Below are 23,086 nucleotides of genomic sequence, written 5' to 3'. Positions count from 1 at the left end.
TTTCCAAAGAAATACAGAAGTTTGCATCATATTTTCTCTACAATTTTATTTTTCTAGTTGTTGGTAAAGTGGGATCCAGCACAGATCTTATTGTCCAGAGAAAGAACCTGAGAAAAGAAGCCATCTAATGGATCTCATTCATGCTTGAATTACACAGGCCCACGGAAAGCAGATTCACTTGTTTCTTATTTAAAAAATTGGTTGCTCCAGATGTTTTTGCTTTAAAAATCAAATTCTAAAAGTTCATGAATTCATCAAAGCATATAGTAAAAATTTTCCCATATTTATTGGTCTTGGTGTGGAAGAATCCCTATGGATATTTTTGGGAAGCAATACAAGAAGAAAGCACAGTTTTTAGCAGCAAGGGAAATTTCAAATGAAGCTATGATGGAATATTATTTTAACAAGAAGCCAGCTTTGTTGGTCATTTGCCCAGAATACAATGAGCCAGACATATTTCATGGTCCCTTTGAAGGAGAGTGTTTGCAAGAGCTTTGTGACCAGGAGGTGTAGTGTGTACCTAGGCGGAAAGTATTTGGTTGAACATGCCCATCATTGAAGATATTGTTTCAGCTTGCCACCAAATTTTCAAAGGCTCTATTAATTATGCATGGACAACTGTTCCCTGTATCCAAGCGGGGTAATTGGTTATATGTTGTGTTCAACTGAGGAACTAGATGTAGACTTCCCACATCCTATTAATCCTATCGAAAAGCGGGAATCTCATGTTGATGTCACAGTGTCCCTTAAAGTTCTATAATTCAGAGATGCATACAACATCATTTTGTTTGCTAGCATTTTCCAGAAGGGCGATAGGTTCCAATATTCAACCACCATTATCTTAAGTTTGAAGTATTTGTGAGCTCATTGTTCTATCGGAGCAATGTGTTCCGTTATTGTTCTATTTGATTATGTTTACTTGTAATATGGCAAATGCTTGTTATTTAGGAATAATTTTAATTCAGGGAACAGCTTCGGTGGTTCTCTCAGGCCTTGTCGCATCAATAAAATTGACCAGTGGAACATTGGCTGGCCACACCTTCCTATTCCTACTTGTTGGTGAGGTAGGAACAGGTATTCAGAGCTTTTTTTTTCAGAGAAAAAAAACCAGCATATATTATATTAAGATGATATAATGATCAGAATACATGGAGGTTGCAGGAACCTCGGTCGAGATAAGAAGTTCAGATAGATAGGATAAAAATACATCATAGTTCATCAAATAAGCAGAATGTGTTCAGATGTATTCAGAGCTTATAGCACTAGAAACAAGCAAACAGGGTAAAATCTCATTGGATGAAGCTCATAAGAGGATATGGTTGGTGGAATCTAAGGGGCTCATTGTGAAACTAAGAATGGAGCCTCTTCAATAGTTCAAGAAGCATTGTGCAACGAGCACAAGTATTTTCCTCTGATAAGGGCATGCTTGTTGCAGCTCCGTAATGGAGTGGTATTTGCATTGCCTATATTAAGTACACAAAATGGTGAAGTGGAAGGAGCAAATCTTTTAAATCAATGGCCAATGTTCACAAAATTCAGCGAACTGATTTCCAGTACTTTCAATTCAAGTTGTTTATGGATGAGGATGATATCATGTTTGAAATGTTAGGACAACTTTTGAATATACCTGTACCTTTGTGACAAGTGTTCTGTGGTGGATATGAGATCTTTGATAAGAAAGTATGCATGGAGACTTACATAAAGGCATTGAAGCTTTATCTCCTTTTCTGTGAACTCTGAGCATGGATATAATACGATCACTCTGTACTTCTTGATTATCTAATGTCAAAGAGTACAGGAATTTTGTTCTTGTAATATCTTTTGAGGTGTTATCTCTGACTTGTGGTCTAATTCTATAGAAATCTTACTTGACACGGGTGATCTTAGCCTTTGTGGTAACAAAAGAAGGTGACATAAAAGAGCCTCTTGAAAGGCACCAATCTAATATCTTGGGTATTAGTTGCTTCAGATATTTCTCACATTTCTGTACCATGCAAAGATGAGTCAGAAGTAGGACAAGCATCATGCAAAAGGAAAGTACTGCAGTTGTTGCCTATGTCTAGGGTTGTCAATGATGATTTGAGATTTGATGTTCACAGATGTTTGTCATCTTTCCATGATGCTATTGAGAGTCTCCATAATATTTTGCAATGAACCATCAATTGAATTGAAAATAGAATAGGACAGGATTTTTTTAATGAATGAATCATTTGAGGGGATTGCAGAACAAGAAAGAGATTCCTCATAAGCATGTAAGGTGATTAAAAATGAAACTCCTGGAAGCTTGAGCAGCATGCCAGTACCTCCTGAGGAATTCGGATGTTCAATTTCACTGCAATTAAATGCCTAACCTTGTCATTATTTCATTTGGCCATACTTATGAACAGGTTTGTGTAGAGAAGTGGATTAGTGAGGGTCACCATATGTCTTCAGACCTAGTCAAGGTTGACACAGTCTATTGTGACTCCTAATCATTGTGTCAAACGTTTTAAACAGCATAGAGTTGAAGTTCCAGAGCCATTTATTTCTTCCCTTCCTGTGGCATGTTGGAGACAGAATTTGGCAGATATTGGATCTGACAAGAGCCTTGATGATGGTGGCCTTGCTGAGTATGTTGCAATATTATTTCTTCTAAAAACAACACCTTTGGAGACTTCGAGACTAAAATGTTATAGAGACCTCTCAAATTGGAAAAATTAGAATGAAGCATGGGCTGAAATGAGAAACAGGGCAGGGGGATAATTTGAACAATTTGATGAATGTTTTAAGACTTTGCGGGGATTTTTTGAGGACATTTATTTTGCATGAGCACATGCAAATGTTTTGGTGTGGGGGATATGTCTGTCTCTGGTTTTGTCATGATTTCAACCATTCATTAACCTTTTTACTACTCACAACCAACCCTTGAAACCACATATTGCCTGTCTTCTTGTGCATTGTCGACCCTTTAAACCCAAAACCCTTTGTTATGCATATTGAGGTAAAAAGTTGTTTATTGACATTAAATCCAAGACTCTAGTAGGTTAGTTGAGTTTTAAGTGTTTTTTTTACTAATGATGAACTGTTTAGCTCAGTTTTAGTACTAGCAATGCACTTTCAGTACCTGGTCATGGTTGGCATATTTGCGGCCTTCTAGAAGAAATTCTGGCACATGCGTTTTCTAGCGTGTGGTGTCAAGCCTACTGTACACCATTCATATCACACCCATCTCACACGTGTGAGGCGCCAGCACCAAAATCTTGTTACAGGTCAAAGTTTCTAGACTGCCAACTTTATGCATGATTCCTAAGGCAATGAAGGCGAATATGAAGATTCCGAGACATGGGTTTTCTTCTTAACATAGCAAATTAGCTAATTCTTGGACCTTTTCTTGAGATTCATCATGGTTTGGAATATATGTGTGATTCTTTGAGTCCAATTTGCCCAAAATGCACAATTTTTCCAGATTTCCAAATCATTCCCAGATTTGAGGAAAATGCAAAATTAATCATTCAAACAGCAAGGAGAACGACTATCAACTATTTTCAAAGTCTAAGAATCATCATGTAATATCTCATTTGTATTTTGGGGAGAAAAATTACCCAATCTTGCCTTGTAAAATCATTATTTGTTATCTTGAACCTATCTCATAATTGGGTAAAATCTGAGATTGGGGGATTGGTTTTAACTCCTTGTGATTCATAATAATGTCTAAATTATATAATTGTTTTGTAATCATGTAGATCATGCATAAAAGTCACATATGAATCGAAGATGATGTAACCAAAAAAGTTAGGGATGAGGGTTTCATAGAACCACTTGAAAAAATTATGGAAAAATATTGGAGATGATCGTGGAGATAGTTGAACTGAATATCTAATAATAACATGGTTGTTATAGTCACATGTTTATAAAAGGACAGTATACAATAAAAATACACACAGAAACGCAATGAAATATAATTTCCCCCTGTAGATTTTCTTCGAGTTTTTAACTCTTGGCATGTGTATTGCAAGTCTAGAAAGACTTTTACTGAATGTACTGCACTTTTTCTTGAAATAAAAAAGAGAGACTAAATTCTTCTTTGGTTTAATAGAAACCCATAAAAAAATACAGTAGCGAATGACACCCTAAAACAGATTTCACTCCCATTATATCTATATTTATGTATAATACATACCAACCACAAATTTGTTTATCCAAGGAAAATATCTTCCAAAGTTATAGATGAATGATCATAATTTCGCCATGTATGCATTGCACAGACTATTAAATTACAGATGGCTACAGAAAAGTGTTTGTCACACATTGTCACACAAAGGAAACACCTTTGTGCAAGTTCAATTTTAAAATTTTGACCTGTTTTCCACCAGCTACAAACATATCCAATTTTTTGCAGCTTCTAACTCTGCAAGAGTGCGACCATAAGCACACCCACAATCAACTTTGGGTAGTTATTGCTCTTGGAAGAAATTGTTCTGTCACTGTTAACCTGAACCTTAGTGTTCTGCACCCCCAACAGGCTTCTTCCAGTCAATGCCACTAATATTATTCTAGTGAATTTCAATCTCTCCAATTATTCTGCCAAACCCAAAATAGGAAAACATGAAAAGAAACATAAATCCCCAAAAATGGCTCCCACACAAAATTCAGAAACAGTTCAATTATTTTGTCAAGCCTCGTCAAAAACATGCTCACATTCCAGCATGTGAAATAATCTTCACTGCCCTCAACTTGAAAATCAAATGTACAGTCATTAGAAGCTTTTTACAGGGAAACTTGTAGAAACACCACTGAGTTTATGCTGAGTTATGCATAACATTTGACTCGATCTCCTTTTCAAAGAGGGCTGTCAAATTATTCATTGAAAAACTAAACCTACAATTAATTTACAGAACCAATTTCAGTTTAGAACTAATAGAACGAACCTTTTGGAAAAATCTCTCTGGTAACTTCCAGTTACAACTCTTCTCAATAGATTACGATAGAAAATGGGGATCAAAAGAACATAAATATAATTGACAACCCAAGAAAGCAGTGAAAGTTAAGTTAGCTGATAACTGAATAGTGACTTGACTGGTTTTGATGATGCTAATTGATATGCGAAAGGAGATTTAGCAGGTTTTCGAATTGGCTCATCGCTGGCATTTTCTGGACTTGGAGAAGCTTCTTTGCAAGCATTGGATTCTTCCATACTTGAGTGAGTGTGCGTAGTTGAACTTGGATTTTCGCCATTGTTTTTTGAAAGATCTAGATAATTGTCATTATATAATCCAGAATGCTGTTCTGTCACCTGCATCTCTTCATTTTGCTCATTTTCATGGGTTTTAGGACTATCAATTGTAGAGTCCATTTGGTTAGTCACAGTTTCCCTTCTTTCATGGGCATCATGTGAATCCTGCAAGACAAAAGGATACTACAAAAATAGTTAGCTTTACAAAATTCCAATATTCACTCACCTTGTATATTAAATATCTTCTTATAAAGCACTTTACAAGAAAAAGAGCAAGAACGCTTGGTTGGGATTCTAAATCTATAAGAAAATACCATTTTGACTGCAAAGAAAGTACTATTTGGTCTTTTAAAAATCTTGTGCATAGCACAGCTTGCACAGCTATCAAACATCAAAATAGGAAAATTATCATATCAAAGATCGTTCACACTGCAATGCACCCAACGCTACGAGTTTGGAATGAAACTGAAACCAAGTTGATCAAGAAACAATATATTTGCACTTGACATATATAAAAGGAAGGATATAAACAATCACAACATCATTCAGGAATTATCATGAATCTCGTATTCCAACTTGCTGTCTATTGACATAAAAAACTGTATGTGATCAGAAAAGATGGAGGTGAAGCAAAGTATACAAAAGGAAACTAAATTGCCTCCACCTAACAATGATAACTCAAATCAAGATGTGGGGGCTCCTGAGGCTCTTTATACACAGAGGATCACCTACACAATGTTTAGAGAATAACTGATCATTCAACTAATTAAGACTTCCAAACTGTGAAAATTCCAAAACTGGAATCTTATTGCAACCACTGGTATTATTTCTCCTAATCGTTAATTAATTTAACAATTTATTTGCTATGGAAAATATCGAAATAAACACACTACAACCTTCACAAATAAAATACTGTGGAAAAATAATGCGCTGGAAACTAAGAAACGCTAGCACACACACATAAAATATGAGACAATTATTTTTGGACAGATGTCCCCAGAAAAACCCAACTTGGGAAAACCGGTGAAGCAGTGAGGATTTTTATTATTATGCAGCAGTGAAAATCTGAGTACAATCTCAATGCCTGAAACTGGCAACCCACAGCAAGAAATTCTAGGCAAAATTATTGAAGGGAATATACACTTCCTCCACCAGTAATCCTGGCACAACCTACCTTCAGAAATTCATCCCTCCGACCCTCTGTGTCAGCCTCTGTGCTGCCCTATGCAGTCTACTTGATGAAAAGCCTCCAACCAGTCTCTGATGAAGTCGTTTTGCCTCTAGCTATTGACAAAATCGTCTTTCCAGCCTTTTGGAACCTCTGCCCGACCTTTGGAACTAAAAACAATTTTCCCTTCAGCAAATCGAACTGCCCTCTTTGAAGCTACTACGCAGTGCTTTGCACTGCCTCACTGGGATAACTTGGCCCTCTTGTTGCTGCCTCTCCGGATCTGGAAATCTTCCTCCAAATCACTGTCCCTGCCCCTCACTCACTACTTCGATCTCTGGCTCTCTCCGGCAATTGATTGTTGCTACTCAAGAAATCGATCTACCAAGAAATCGAACTGCTCAAGTGTCTTCTCCATCACTACATCAATCTCTTCTTATAATCCATTGTTGGAGCACCAACGGCCAAGATTAAAACATAATCGATGGCTAGGATCATCTCAGGATTAATCCATGTGAGTTTCTAGACTATTCTCGCCTTATTATTGATTAATTAACCATATTCCCTAAGTTTAGACTTAGGAAATATTTTAAAAACGGTTAATAATCTAATTGAGACACTTCTAAATGGAATTTCCAGAAACGATTTCTGGATTTTGGAGATCTCATGTATTCTAGCCTCTCCACCAAATTTCGTGGCTAGAACACATTTGATGCTACAAAAACTAACACTCCCTCTTAGCGAGGAATGTGTTCTAGTGTTGCACACCCTGCCAAAACACTTTGTCTCTGCATCATCTCATGTTACGCAGCTAATGTCTAGCCATACTACCCACCAACCACTGCGCAACTCTGATATACTCTACATCTATGTTGTTGTTGACGCTGCCATACTGCTGCTAACACTACATTTGCACTGCAACTCCCTCTTATCTGTTGTTGCTACAACTACAACCTCTGCAACTAAAAATCATCCAAAATACTAAATCAACTGTGTTCGGTATGATGAATCTCTCCCGAGTGTATAAGTGCTACTAGCATCTGCACTGTCACTGAAGAATTTGCGTTGCTGCCAACTCTACACTGAGCCACCTACTCCACTGTCAACACTACACTGCACTCCTCAGTATTTGGCTGCTACTAGTTTGCAACTGTCACTCTAGTATTGACTACATCGATTGCCACTGATTCATCCTACTACTGAATACTATGGGCCCCCATAGCCAAGTAATGATCCATGACTACTGAATACCATGGGGCCCCATAGCCAAGTAATGATCCATGAGGTGGACTCCTCAATGGACCCTACCCAATCTCTGTAGTTCTTTGGGACTAGAGTACCAAATCTCCACACCTCATTCCTGGAGGTATATCTATGAACATCACGAAGTCTTCCTCCAACCTGGAGATCAACCTGTCGATCTCTGCAGAAGCTCCCTGTTGATCCTGCTTCTCCTCCTTGTCCTTCTTCTTGAGAGGACACTGGGTACTGTAGTGACTGAGCTCACCACACCTAAAGCACTAGACCTTTGACAGATCCTTCTTCTTCTTTCTCTGCTCCCCCTACCCCTGACTAGGACCCTTTGACGCGAGGGCCACATTCTCCTCCTCCTTCACCACCTTCGATCCATTGCTCGTCTCAACTCCTCCTGTTGCCAACCGGACCACATCCTATTCCACTCTGGTAGCCTATCTCTGCCCAATGTGTTTTGGACAAAGACCTACCAGTCCTTTGAGACACTATTGAGTGCCAATCGCACTAGCTCCATGGGCTGAGGCATTGCCCCAACAGTTGACAGCTACTCTCGGACATCCTGAATCCTAGTAAGGAAGGGATCTATGCCTCCCCACTTCTGCATCTGGATGCATCTCAGCTTCTCCTCAAGAAACATCTTCCGATGCTCGGATGTTCCCTGGTATAACATGGAGAGAGCATCCCACATTTGTTTGGTAGTATCTTTGCCAACAATATGTGAGACAATATGATCCCGGACTCCATCCAAGAACAATCGCTTCACCCGCGCCATCTCTTTCTTGTATTCTTTCTGTTGATCTACATCCTGGTTATCAATGTAGGCTTTTAGGACATATTCATCTAGAAGGAAGGACATCCTAGCATTCCAGATGACATAGTTGGAAGCTCCATCCAACCTATCCTGATCACAAAGCCCTACAGTGGCCATCTGAACGAACTATTGAAAACTCCCTCTTTCCTTTTGCTTGGTTGTTGCCCAGCTACTCGCACTCCCTTCTAGAGTGAGAAGATTTGCTCACAACTACTGCCAATCTGCAAGGAAAATCGAACTTCTTGAGACTAGAAGTTCCCTAAGAGAAATTTTCCCTTTGTGTGTGCTCTTCTCTCTTCCACCCCGATGTTGGTCTTGCGCTAGGGAACTGCTGCGAAACACTCTGCGTCCAACTAGAGATCTGCCCAACGAAAAATCTAAGTTGCTCCCTCATCCTTTGGAATCACTCGATCTGGAAGGATTGAATTTTTCTGCACCTCTCAGAAAAATCCAACTTCCACAAGCAACTCGGGCTCCTGGCAAAAGACTGCGCTACTCCTGGGAATTTCGGCTTGTTGCTCTTACTGAACAGCGAAATTCCTTCTTTTCACTTCTGAGCTCTCCGATTGATCAACTGCGCTCTAATACCATGTGAAAATTCCAAAACTGGAATCTTATTGCAGCAACTAGAATTATTTCTCCTAACTGTTAATTAATTTAACAATTTCTCTGTTACAGCAAATATCGAAATAAATACACTATAACCTTCACAAATAAAATACTGCAGAAAAATAATGCGCTGGAAACTGAGAAATGCTAGCACACACAAAATTTGAGACAATTATTTTTGGATAAATATCCCCTTAAAACCCCAACTTGGGAAAATCGATGCAACAATGAGGGTTTTTATTATTATGCAGTAATGAAAATATGAGTACAATCTGGATGCCTGAAACTGGCAATCCACAACAAGAAATTTTGGGCAAAATTATTGAAGGGAAATTCCCCTTCCTCCAACAGCAATCCCGGCACAACTAACCTTCAGAAACTTAGCCCTCTGACCCTCTACGTCAGCGTCCATGCTACTCTGCGCAGCTTGCTTGACGTCAAGCCTCCAACCAATCTCTGATGAAGTTGTTCTGCCGCTAGCTATTGAGGAAATAGTCTCTTCGGCCTTCTGGAACCTCTGCCCGACCTCTGGAACTGAGAACGATTTTCTCTCCAGCAAGTCGAATTGCCCTCTCTGAAGCTACTACACAGTGCTCGGCACTGCCTCACTGGGATAACTCGACCCTCTTGTTGTTGCCTCTCCGGATCTGGAAATCTTCCTCCGGATCACTATCCCTGTCGCTCACTCATTGCTTCAATCTTTGGCTCTCTTTGGCAACTGACTGCTACTACTCAGGAAATCGATCTGTCAAGAAATCGAAGTGCTCAAGTGCCTTCTCCATCACCACATCGATCTCTTCTTATAATCCATTGTCGGAGCACGAATGGCCAAGATTAAAACATAATCAATGGTTAGGATCATCTCTGGATCAATCTATTTGTGTTTCTAGACTATTCTCGCCTTATCTCAATTAATATTGATTAATTAAACATATTTCCTAAGTTTAGGCTTAGGAAATATTTTAAAAATGGTTAATAATCTAATTGAGACACTTCTAGACGCAATTTCTAGAAATGATTTCCGGATTTTGGAGATCTCATGTATTCTAGCCTCTCCACCAAATTTCGTGGCTAGAACACATCTGATGCTACAAAAACTAACACAAATGAGGTCTACTCAGTGGTGCGTTTGAGGCTTCCATAACCATGTCAATGAAAGGTAAAATATTAGTGTCCAAATTGACACCCTCCTTTCTAAAGTCATGCGCATTATTGCTTAATGTCTGCTTGACCTAATAATGTTGATATCAGAGCCATGACATTGCTTGAACTGATGAGCATTTTTCTCTGCATTTCATGATCAGAAGCAATTCTCTTCCTTTTAAGTCTTTACACATTTATCACTCATTAAGTGACAAACAATTTCATCAAATACTTCCTATTGAACTTCATTGGAACCGGGCAATATTTGTTGTTAGCATTTCCGCAAGGTTAGTGACGCTAACATCATTGTTGATTCTTTTGTAATGCCTAACAAGTCCCAAAAAAGGTTTATCAAGAAAATTCTGCCTCTAGTCTAGGTAGTCTCCATAACAAGCGTTTGACACAAATGTATGGGGACGACGACTTTATCTTCAAGGAAGCATCCACATATCCATATTCGTATTTTTCTTAATTGACTGACAAATGGAATGGGATTTCACTACTACTATTTTTATGTCTGCAATACTTAAGAGTTACCTAAACTGATTATGTTCACATAGTACTTGATTATTTTTACTGTTAGGGATTTCACAGGAATAGTCATAACAAAAGGAAATTATGGAACCCCCTTTACTTAGCGTACTTTATCTTTGTCAACTTCATGCTCATCTGCTACATCATTTTCCCCCTTGTGAACTCTGTTTAGGGCATCGTTCTCCTTTTTTGTATCACCGTCTGCAAGCGTCCTCATGCTCAGCCTGTCTTCAACATATCTTCATTTGTATACATGTCATGCTATATTACATGCCATGCCACATGTGTTGTTGCACATCCTTTTCTATGTCATTTACCGGCATGTTCTGTTCATCAATGCTACAACTTATTTCCTATGTTGCACGAGGACCCGTCCCCCCCCCCAAAAAATACTCATGTACCCTGCATCCTCAAGTTCCGTGGACTTTCACCAAATTGGTGGGGACTCCATTGGGGACTTGGGGACTTGCTAGCCGTCCCCAAGACGTTCCGAACAGAATTCAGGTATGTTCCGGACAAATTTCAGGGATGTTTTTGGCAGATTTTAAGGATTTTCTGCGCATATTTCAAGGATGTTTGGGAAAGTTTTAGGGATAATCCAAACACAGAGCTTCAATTTTCACAATCATGGACATTGATGATTGAAAAATATGATCATTTTTCACATTCATTTTTTTTGGAATGCATTGAATCAAAACTTTTGTTAGTCTTCAACCTGCGATTTTAGTTATAATGGAGTTGTGTATTTAGCCTTCAGTCAGGGAATTGAAAGTGTCCAGGCTGTGGGGTGACAGGTTTTGGAAGAGCCAGAGGCATGGCCTCGCTACGCTCCCGGTCGGGTCAATGTCCATAATTTTGCTAGACCTTGTGTTTGTGGAATTTGGGATTTATTTGTCTCTCATGGGTGCATGCACGGTAGAGGTGGTCGAGCATAGGGATGGTGGGAATTCCCCACCCATGGTGTAAGGACCTCCGGTTGCGGGTGCGACGGGCACCGGGCGAAGGCGTGCACGAGGGCGCGCGTGCGGGCGCACAACGGGCAAGTGCTGAACGGGCGTGCGACGGTGTGCGGGCGGATATGCGACGAAACATGCGACGTTATGGACAACACCTAGAAACGACTAAGTGTTGGGGCAAGTTTATACATGCGATAGGAGGAGCTTGCGTTTGGAAGCAAGCCGACTTGTTAATAAAGGCCTTGTGGGTGTATTGTGGGGTCGGCCAAAGGGCTGACACCCCCATGTGAACCACGTAGGAAAGGTATATACATATGAGTGCGAGAGCTCATTCATTCATTCAAGACTTTCGCTCATAGCCTTCGCATAAGACAAGAGGAGTGCGTAGTGGGGTAAAAGGACATGCGCATATCTCATGCGCATGAGACTTGGAGTTTGCACAGATTTGTCTTATGTTAATGGTTGGCAAGTGTGCCGTGTGTTGAGTGGATTCTTGGGTACGGTTTCGTGCAGGATTTGGTAGGAAGGTTGGGTGGCTCGGGTGAGCAACTCTTCTTGTGCAAAGGTGCACGACACGTTGTAAAAGGCAGGTGGCTTGTTTATTGTAAAAATTGGTTAAGTGTGAGACTTGGTTCGGCCAAGACACAATGTTGTATTGTAATCTGATATTCTTAATAAAATTGTTGGGCAGACTGTTCGGGAGTTACCCCTCCCTTTATACTTGTTTGCAATTGTTGATGTTCTCGGTTAATTGCATATGGATAATGAATGAGTATGGGCTTCATTAAGTATAAAGGATAAATAAGTTTACTTGGTTGCGAAACACAAACTAAGTATGTTAATGTTGGAGTAGGCATAGTCCACGAATGTTAGTATTGTTAAAAAGAAAGCGTTCGGTGGTGCCGTACCTCGCTACAAGCGATTGGAAGACTACCGCAGGTGTAGGGGCGTGACAGTTGGTATCGGAGCTCGGTTGCTCGTGAAGGTTTGAAGCTGATACACAACTTGACAGTTGGTATCAGAGCTCGGTTGGAGCTAGTGCTAGAGCAGGGTTGCTCGTGACGAAGTGCAAGTGTGGGTACACTTGGAAATTTGACAGTTGATATTTGAGCAGGGTTGCTCGTGACAGTGGAAGCAGGTTTAGCAGAGGTGAAGCTCGGTGCTTGGACCAAGCTGAACGATAAGGCATGGCAAGTTTGGGAGAAGGTGGAAGGAAGCTCTTGCTTACCTTGGACAGGTTGAAAAGGTTGAAGGAAGAGAAGCCCCGTATCCGTGAAGAACTTGAAGCCTTGGAAAAGAATGTTGAAGGAGAGCTTCTTCGACTTGGTTGGACAATGGAGCAAGGTGAAGTTGCAGATTGTGCTAACAAGGAAGAGGAAGCCATGGTAGTTGAAGATGTTGCAGACATGACCATGATGGAGGATGAACTTGAGGATGATCAAGTTGGACCAGGATCGTGCAGTTTGCAGACATGGATGAATGAGGATACTCACATGGAGGAGCCTCATGTTGATGATGTAAGTACCGTTGATACTTGTGTTTCATTTGGGCATTTGGTAGATGGATCGTATGCAGGGAAGGGCAAAGCTAGTTTGCCTATGCTATGGAGGATCTTACCATGGATGACTAGGATGAGACCTTGTATGGAGAAGCAAGGATTGTTAATGGTTGTTGGACTTGTTGGGGCTGCTTGTGACCTTATGGTAGAAGGTACAAAGGCCCTTGACAAGGGAGGAACATGATGATCGTTGTGGAGGATTGGGTCATGCTTTAGCCACATGGAGAATGGCTAAGTGCCTGGCATGACTCATGGATATATTGAGGAGGGCACACACTTGTGATGATGCTTGGGTGGACTTCTCATGGCCGAGACCAAGAGATAGTCTTGGTAGACACTTTGGTGGAGGAGCTATGATGGAGGGACTCATGACATGATGAGATGGTTGGGTGACCGAGTTCACTAGACCGAAGATTGTAGACTTGGATCAGGATGACCGATGGTTGTGATGAGTCTACTTGATTGGACTACATGGACAACATAGTCATGGACATCAGGTTGGAGGCATGAAGCATGGCAGTCTTATGCAGGGACATTGCGTGGGAGCACTTGTAGGGGTGTCATGGACATCCAATGAGGAGTGCCAAGGCAGGGATGTTGTGCAGATGGATTTGCTAGTGTGACATGGAGACTTATTACTTGTGAGCCGATGGAGAGGTTGTGCACTTTGGTACAACAAGGCCATGGACTTGGATGGAGTTGTGAGCAGACTATGGAGCATTCCTACTACATGGAGAGCTGAGGCAGATGTTGGTTGAAGATGACTCATGGAGCTCATGATGACATGAGATTGTTGTGACTTTTAGGGACTTCATGTATGGTGGACTTGGAGGATCTAATACATTGAGGAGCTGAGGTCAGAGGACTTTGATGCAGTATGGGATGCATACTTTCAAAGTACATGTATGGGCATGGCTTGGAAGAGTGACTTGATGTAGAGGATCGTTATGAGACACTTTGAGGTGATTAAGTTACAATGATGATGATGATGCTTTGGTGATACACTTGAGCATGGGTTGAGCCGAGACTCAACTACTTTCTACACATGGGAGTTGATTTGATCGAGGATCATGGGCAGCACACGGATAGATGAGACAAGTGCATACTTGTTTCTATGGAGACTTGAGGATGGCACATTGCAGATGATGAAGAGGCTTCATGGACCTAAATGGGGCACATCGAGAGTTGGTTTGAGGAGATGGTCTCTTCACATGGAGGAGAGACACATATGGACAACATGTTGCAGATGAGATGGATGGAGTTTCCATGGACCTGAGCATGGATTATGGAGATACATACCTTGGTATGGTGAGCTTGGTGGCAGTGGTCACTAGGCCGGGACATAGTGGGGAAAGAGTCTCTACATATGTTGCAAGGATGTTTGCCTTGTGTAGAAAGGTCGACATCATGGATGAATGATGATCTTGGTGGAGAGCTACCGGGATGGTATGTTGTCGAGGACGACAATGATTTCAGGTGGAGGAGGATGTAAGGACCTCCGGTTGCGGGTGCGACGGGCGCCGGGCGAAGGCGTGCACGAGGGCGCGCGAGCGGGCGCGTGGGCGCACGACGGGCGCGTGCTGAACGGGCGTGCGACGGTGTGCGGGCGGATATGCGACGAAACATGCGACGTTATGGACAACACCTAAAAACGACTAAGTGTTGGGGCAAGTTTATACATGCGATAGGAGGAGCTTGCGTTTGGAAGCAAGCCGACTTGTTAATAAAGGCCTTGTGGGTGTATTGTGGGGTCGGCCAAAGGGCTGACACCCCCATGTGAACCACGTAGGAAAGGTATATACATATGAGTGCGAGAGCTCATTCATTCATTCAAGACTTTCGCTCATAGCCTTCGCATAAGACAAGAGGAGTGCGTAGTGGGGTAAAAGGACATGCGCATATCTCATGCGCATGAGACTTGGAGTTTGCGCAGATTTGTCTTATGTTAATGGTTGGCAAGTGTGCCGTGTGTTGAGTGGATTCTTGGGTACGGTTTCGTGCAGGATTTGGTAGGAAGGTTGGGTGGCTCGGGTGAGCACCTCTTCTTGTGCAAAGGTGCACGACACGTTGTAAAAGGCAGGTGGCCTGTTTATTGTAAAAATTGGTTAAGTGTGAGACTTGGTTCGGCCAAGACACACTGTTGTATTGTAATCTGATATTCTTAATAAAATTGTTGGGCAGACTGTTCGGGAGTTGCCCCTCCCTTTATACTTGTTTGCAATTGTTGATGTTCTCGGTTAATTGCATATGGATAATGAATGAGTATGGGCTTCATTAAGTATAAAGGATAAATAAGCTTACTTGGTTGCGAAACACAACTAAGTATGTTAATGTTGGAGTAGGCGTAGTCCACGAATGTTAGTATTGTTAAAAAGAAAGCATTCGGTGGTGCCGCACCTCGCTACAAGCGGTTGGAAGACTACCGCAGGTGTAGGGGCGTGACACATGGGGCTGGAAGAGTGGACAGGGGGTTGGGTCTGCAGAGATGGGGGGGTGATTCAAACTACTGTAGTGAAGGGAGAGCCAAGGGCTCAAGAAATCCCAGATATACCATCTAGTGGCAGAGGGGCGAAGGCAGAGAAGCTCAATCGATCAAATTATGGGTCAGTCCGGTCCTATGGTCTCGAATTTCCTGGGTTGGGAACCTCTGTTTGGATGGAATTCATCTCAGGTGTTAGTGGTGGGTGTGGAGTGATGTCAAGCAATTGAAGTCGATTATGGACAAAGTGGCCTTAATTCCTACAAACTGGGCACTCTGTATAGGGTCGCTAAGCAAAGGGTTCGACAGGCAATGGGCTTTGTCCTGTGGCCGGTTTGTAACCCTCTTCAATCCCCGTAATTGTGTTTGGTTGATGAAATCAATTATTGTTGCAAACTATAGCTATATTACTGACAGTATGGTAATAGTTGGAATGGCCAGTTCGTTTAAACTTTGTACTGGGCAAAGGAAGGCATGCAATAACAATGGCATTAGAATCTTGCTTTGGCATACAATTACTTGCAGACAATGGAGTGGGTTCCTTACTCGGCTGGTGTGTTTTGAACTTGAAGCAGGTTTGCAATGGGGGCAAGACCGCTAGCAATGTCAAGCACCCAACATGCGGCCCTGGACAGTAGGAAAGTTGAGAATGCAAGAAAGAGAAGAGCATTTGAAAGACAGTGGCAACAAAATGGCTCAAGCGAAGCGGACAAAGAACAATGGAGGTGGAATTTGAGGTCGGTGGAGGCAGAGAAAGGCAGCCCCGTCACCGGGAAACCAACCCAGCTCCTCCAGTGGGGCGGTTGGGACAGGACGAGGGCATAAGCCAACCTCACGTATCATTGATGAAGCAGCCCAAGCTTACCATGCCAGCAACTCCAACCCAGTTAGACAATTGATCGCAGAGTCGGAAGAAGAAATCCAACAGACAATGGAAGACTTCGATTTGGACTTGGATGAGTGGCAAGCAGTGACCCCAAAACCAGGCCATACTCGAGGAAGAGTAACGCAGTACAAGTAGACTGTGCGCCTATTCTAGATGATGAAGAGCATTCTGGCGAAAGCTCTAGAACAAATTCCTCCAGACATGCATGCAGCCCCTCGGGGGCATTCGGTGAATTTAGATTTAACCAAAGAATTGCAAAAAAATCAGTTCCAACTGCAGCAACAGAGTGGTCGGTTGAGCCGGATCGAGCAGCACGGAGCTGCATGGTTCTATGGTGAAGGACCCCGCGCCGATGGATTCTGCTGATGATGAACAGTGACAGTGAACCCATGGTTTCCTTTTTGAATGCTTTGGTCATATAGTTTTAGACTTATTATCAATTATGTTTACAATTATTTAGATAATAGAAAGTATAAAGACTCTCAAGTATATATAGCATGGCTAGACAAACTTATGTTTTTTTGCTTATCGATGGCATATTTTGCAGTTAGGTGGCCAACAGACCTAGCTTCCCACTGGATAGGTTGAGGCCACTTAACTCATGGACATATGGATGTAACCTACTTTATTTCCGAAAATAAATAGAAAGGTACCACCAAGCTTACAAAAAAAATTACCTTTGTGATGGTCTTTCATCATCACATCTTCCTGTTGGCATCAGCATCCTACATACATGTTGAAACATCTCCCAAAGATATATATATTGTCAAGGGTCTCCATCTTTTCCAGACTTCCATCAGAGTCTTCATATCTTTCTGGGAGATATCATAGTCAAATCTTTCAGTTCTCGGATGTTGAATGTCTTGTTCCATGTTTGCATTGTCTACAATCTCTTCCTTTCTTTCTTCACATATGACATTCCCAAAAACTTCCAATCAAAGTTCCTCTAGTTATTGTCAACCACCTCATATTCCATATGAGTACCTATTATGTTGATTTCATCTAGTGTGACCCATGCCTTCCGACATCCTTTCATGGGAGGATATTCCTTTCCTTTGATCATGCTTCTCAAGATAGAGCAGTGATCCATGTTACCTGCAACCATACAACATGACTTTATAATATTGAATACAAGCATACATACCTCATTTACCTTTAGGTCATCTAGGCTTCTTTCAGCAACTTCCTTGATTGAAAAGAGCTTCAACCCCTTGATCTGCTTCATCTCTTATGTCATCATAACATCATCCCATGAATTCCACAAGTTGGTGTTCCTAATGAAACACTTGCTTCCTCTCTATATCGGTGAACCTTACTATGAGGATTCCATCGGAGAATCTTGAGGATCTTACATATCCCTATCCAACAGATGTTTCCTTTTGACTAATGTATGATGAGACTTGTCTGAGATGACTTCTTCCTTTTTCCCATAAGTGTCGCTTGAGCTTTTAATGTGGTCACCAAGAGCTATATCCTTCATAGTTGACTATCATAGATTTTGTTCCAGACATCCTTCATGTTTCCTATGTGGATGTCACAAGCTCTTACTTCTAATGCTTTTCCTCTTCCTTGGACTTCCTTCTTTTCAGCTTCCTCCACTCCTTCAGTGAAATGGACTTCTTCTCTATCTTTCTTGTTATTGCACTTCCTGAGCTTAGGGCAATCTTTCCTGTAATGCTTATAGCATTGAATCTTGGCTATGTTCGTCTTTCCTTTCTAAGGACCAAATTTTCCAAACTTCCCCTTCCTTTCGGCAAATGTTTGAACACCTTTTGCCCTCAACCTGTCTTCTTCTATCTTGCATAGAAACCACAAGTTGTTGAATGGAATAGCTTTCTTATCCTCATAGGCATTTGTTACCTTGCTCATCAATTAGTGTATTTAGAACAAAGGAGATCATTTCCTTATGTGAAATCATCTCTCCCAGATCTTGCAGTTGAGATCTTATGAAGATAACCCTTTATCCTTTGATACCTTTAATTTGAGTAGATAAGATCTAAGTGATATGACCTTTTTCGCACCTTCAGAGAATAGTTCTATCAGCTTATCATATGTCTCTTTTGATGTCTCCAATACTACTATTTGAAAAACTCCATAAGAATCTCTTGAGCCCTTAGATCCTTTTCCATGTATTCAGATAGTACTTGTCCTTCAGATGGTTTGGAGACTTTTCCAATGATATGATCAATAACTTCATTTTCTTTGAGGACTATGTCTATCCTCCTTTTCCATTCAAGGATGTTCAATGACCAACCAACTTATAGATCTCCTTGCAAAATGAAGTCATTTTACTAGATTAGATTATATAAGAAAAGGTACTTACTTGTCAAGTGAAGATAAAATCTTCAACTTGATCCTTTGTTGATGGTGATTGATGAGGATTTTGATGTTTTTTCGAATGATCTTTAAGGATAAAGAGGTCCTTGCTTCAATGAGAGGAAACTTGCCTTATAGCTTTTTGAAGATGATGATAATGCCTTTAGCCTTCTTTGGATAACTAGCCTTCATGATACTTCAACTTCTTTGGTGGTGAATGAGTGCAGATCCCATAAATGCTTCTAGAGTTTCTACTTTCTCCAAGATGATGTGATCTTTGTCCTTGAAGTGCTTCTCTTGGATGTTTGTACTTTGGGCTACCTTGCTTTGTAGATCTCTTCAACTTGATGAGGGTCATGGGGTCTTTTGATGATGACTAGAGGATCCCAAGACTTTTGTTGGTGTAGACTTCTTCTTCGATCTAGGGTCTGATGCTTTGACGTAGATCTTGCCTTCACTTTTATATCCTTCAACTTGCTTTGGTGTCTTTCTCGAGATTTGATACTTGAGTGTCTCTTGATAAGATGTGCTTCCTTGACTTAGTTACCTTAGCTCCAATACCATGTTGAGAAATCTAGGGCATCAAGTATTAGGTGATTTCTCTTCCATTAGTAACTGCTTGTGAGTGCTTTTTACAACTTTAGATTAGGATCTTCTTTTCTTTAGTTATTAGTGTTCTTCTTCATCAAACAGTTACCAATGCATGAACATAAATAGACAAGAGACAAAGAATGTAGGCTATGAGCCAGGGCCAAAACCTCTCACTCTTTGAGAGGAAAACCCGCACAAATTCTTCTTATAGAGATTCCAATTGACGAATACCAAGACCAAGACCCTTGACCTAGTTGCCACTCCAAGACCAAGACACTAGTTCTCTTGACTGTCTTCTGCTCTTTTCTTCTTCTTGACTCCTCTTCCGCTTTGACCTTCTTAGCACTGAGATCATCTCCTATCTGAGAATACTGTGATAGCAAAGAACCGTAGAAACACTTGAGATGGCACCGAAATACATCACTATAGTGTCACCGGAATGCGATCACTGTAGCAGCACAGAAACTAAGATAGCACTAAATCTATGAGACTGAGATAGCACCGAATCAATGTGATATATTACTGAATTGTAGCTCCTTCATAGCACTAAACAACAGTCTCCATTATAGCACCGAACAGTGGCTTCTTCACAGAATTGTAGCTTCTGTACTCTTGTCTGAAACTATGTTTCTCTGTTATGACACTGAACTGTACTTCTCTGAGATCCGAGCGCATCACTGCAGTCTCCTATCCGAATTATAGAGGTATCCGAAATTATCTCTGTATTTGCCACCGGCCACCCGAATTACTGAGGTATCCGAACTCCTTGACTGTCTGAAATGCGAACACCCTACACACATATATATAGTAGTTGTCCCATATAAATAAGCCGACCTGTGAATCCAAAGAGGTGTGTCTCCATTAGGTGAGCCGACATGAGTTCTTTACTTTGTCTTGAGGCCTACTTGAAGAGGAGTAACTAGTGCTTGTCTTGGAGGGCTATTTTACAATCCTATAGACTTATATATATTTGTAACATGCCCAAGAAGGGTTCTTCATACATGACATTGACCCTTTTTGACAAATCCTAAAGGCTCGCAATGGGAGCCATCTAAAAATAAAATCTCTTGCTCATGAAACCCAAACATTACAATAATAATTTTATTTTTATTCTTTTCATCATATACAAAAATCACAATTACATGTAATTATGAAGACCGAACCTAGTTACACTTTTCAACACAAATAAGTTACAGATGCAACAAGAACAAGTTCAAGCTCACAAATAATGTTTAAGTATCATACATTTTGCAATATTTGGAAACTAATAAAAGTTAAAGCAGTACTTCAGATACAAAGATGTCATTTTAAGTTGCACAACCACCTAGAAAGGAATTTCCCATTTCCCTTTTTGTAAATACAATGAAATTTGTAAAGGCATGTAACAAGGACTGAAAAAAAGGAAAAAGTGTTGATTTAACGATATGATAATTTACAACAATCTCAGTGCATTTTATTGTCTGCCCTGAAAATTTGTGATAATTATCACTCATTGTTAGCACATTATTGTAAGCAAACTAGTGGAACAGAACAACCAACAAGCAATGATGCATACATCATAATTTATGTCCAGTCAGGCAGTGGTTTGAAGCATTTACACCTAATGCAAGTAAAATTAGCTGATTACCTCTATTGGCACATTGTTCAAACTGAGGGATTCAAATTTATTCTGATCATTATTATCAAACCTGAATGCTTTTACAATAACGACTTGTAAGACCCTTCAGCCAGATTAGATACTTAATTAAGCTAATTCTCAATTACTTTGTACTGACGTAACTGTTAAATAATATTAAACCAATTAATCATTCAAGTTCAAAGTTGAAGTGATGGTTTCCAACATTTTGATCTTGAATCAACCATGTGAAAGACTCATTTTTATAAGATTGAAACTTAATTGATTCCAAGGTCATATGTATCCTCTTGTCAATGTAACTGTTTAAGGTATTTTAGCATTGCATAAAGGAAAAGGTGATAAATTCTTCTTAGTTTTGCATAGATAGATTTTGGTTATGATGTTGGAGACATGAAAGTAGGGTTTAACTGTAGAAAACCCTAAAGAAAGAGATGATCCAAAAGCCCTAATTTCGCAGTTGCCAAATCCACAGCTCTTCCAATATCACACTATAGTTTAGATTTACAACTAATGCTATTGCATCAGCAGATCCTACCATATTAATACTATTGACCTTACAACTGAACTCAATAATAGCACCTTGACTTTTGATGCATAGGGAGCTTATATTGGCCTGCAGGATACATCCGTAGTTGTAAACGGTTTTCTATTGCCTCAGGGAGAGCTCTCCAATCTCACCGTCACTCAAAACAGCAACCCTTGTCTCCTCGTGTCCACAGTCAACTCCACTAGACAGGCGGTGGAAACTACCAAGCTGGAGTACGGTAGGGGCAGAGGGAATTTCCGATGGAGCGGTGAAATGTGTTGAGATCGGAAAGAACACCAATGGCGAAAGCACTCTGCTGGGCCGACACTGACACTGAAAGACGAAAGCTAGGGGAGCAAATGGGATTAGATATCCCAGTAGTCCTAACCGTAAACGATGGATACTAAGTGTTGTGTGTATTGACCCGCGTAGTGTTGTAGCTAATGCGTTAAGTATCCCGCCTGGGGAGTAGCATATAGGAAAAGGTGATAAATTCTTCTAATTTGTTCTCCACTGATTTCTTATCATATTTAAGTTTCTTAATTTTGCATAGGTAGATTTTGGTTATGATGTTAGAGACATGAAAGTAGGGTTTAACTGTAGGAAACCCTAAAGAAAGAGATGATCCAAAAGCCCTAATTTCGCAGTTGCCAAATCCACAGCTCTTCCAATATCACACTATAGTTTAGATTTACAACTAATGCTATTGCATCAGCAGATCCTACCATATTAATACTATTGACCATACAACTGAACTCAGTAATAGCACCTTGACTTTTGATGCATAGGGAGCTTATATTGGCCTGCAGGATACATCCGTAGTTGTAAATGGTTTTCCACTGCCTCAGGGAGAGCCCTCCAATCTCACCGTCACACAGACCATCACTCAAAACAGCAACCCTTGTCTCCTCGTGTCCACAGTCAACTCCACTAGACTCTGGTTGCCTCAGAGCCACAGATCACACCACAGAGATGTTGCGTTGCGACAAACAAACCTTAGGAATGACTCGCTACCACAGAGTCACCTTGGAAATGGAGTCGCATGTCATACAGATAATCTGCAGCCATGATGGTGCCTCAGTACTTACGCACCGCCACAATCAACCATTTCGAAAGAATCCGCAGCTACAATCTACTCTTCCAAAAAAATATGTCGCTACAATCGACACCTCAGGGATGGTCCACATACATTAATCGCACCTCAATGGGGCCTCACTATCTCAAAATGGTTTGTTAGACCGGTGTTTGCCTTAGTGATACCATCATACCTCTGCACTCATGCACTGCCACAACTTGCCATAGATGATGGCATAGGGGTGATTTATTTCCCATATAATGCATTGTCATGGTTTGCTTCACTTAACATCACCGGGGTAATTCGTTGTCCATACAATGTCACAAAATTAA

General features: G+C 40.8%; 2 protein-coding genes across 2 annotated transcripts in view; both read right to left on the bottom strand.

Annotated features, from left to right (window-relative positions):
* Nucleotides 1-4,829: 4,829 nt before the first annotated feature.
* On the bottom strand, nucleotides 4,830-21,196 carry LOC149160634 (uncharacterized). Its single transcript, XM_089436750.1, has 2 exons — nucleotides 21,145-21,196; nucleotides 4,830-5,395 (listed from the first exon to the last, which is right to left on the bottom strand). The coding sequence occupies exon 2, from the start codon at nucleotides 5,330-5,332 to the stop codon at nucleotides 5,024-5,026; it is 309 nt and encodes a 102-aa protein (XP_089292876.1). The 5' UTR covers nucleotides 5,333-5,395; nucleotides 21,145-21,196; the 3' UTR covers nucleotides 4,830-5,023.
* The window catches only part of LOC149160633 (glutathione S-transferase L2, chloroplastic-like), a 103,017-nt gene continuing 85,023 nt past the window's right edge, over nucleotides 5,093-23,086 (bottom strand). Inside the window, exon 6 of the mRNA XM_089436749.1 lies at nucleotides 5,093-5,377. Coding sequence (XP_089292875.1) covers nucleotides 5,367-5,377 — 11 coding nt within the window. The 3' untranslated portion in view covers nucleotides 5,093-5,366. The remainder of the gene's footprint in view (nucleotides 5,378-23,086) is intronic.

The sequence above is a fragment of the Pinus tabuliformis genome, chromosome 5_2 (assembly GCF_031772625.1).
Source record: "Pinus tabuliformis cultivar Carrire ecotype Pingquan chromosome 5_2, CPIR1, whole genome shotgun sequence".
NCBI classification, from domain to species: Eukaryota; Viridiplantae; Streptophyta; class Pinopsida; order Pinales; family Pinaceae; genus Pinus; species Pinus tabuliformis.
This window is presented reverse-complemented; position numbering and strand designations above follow the sequence as displayed.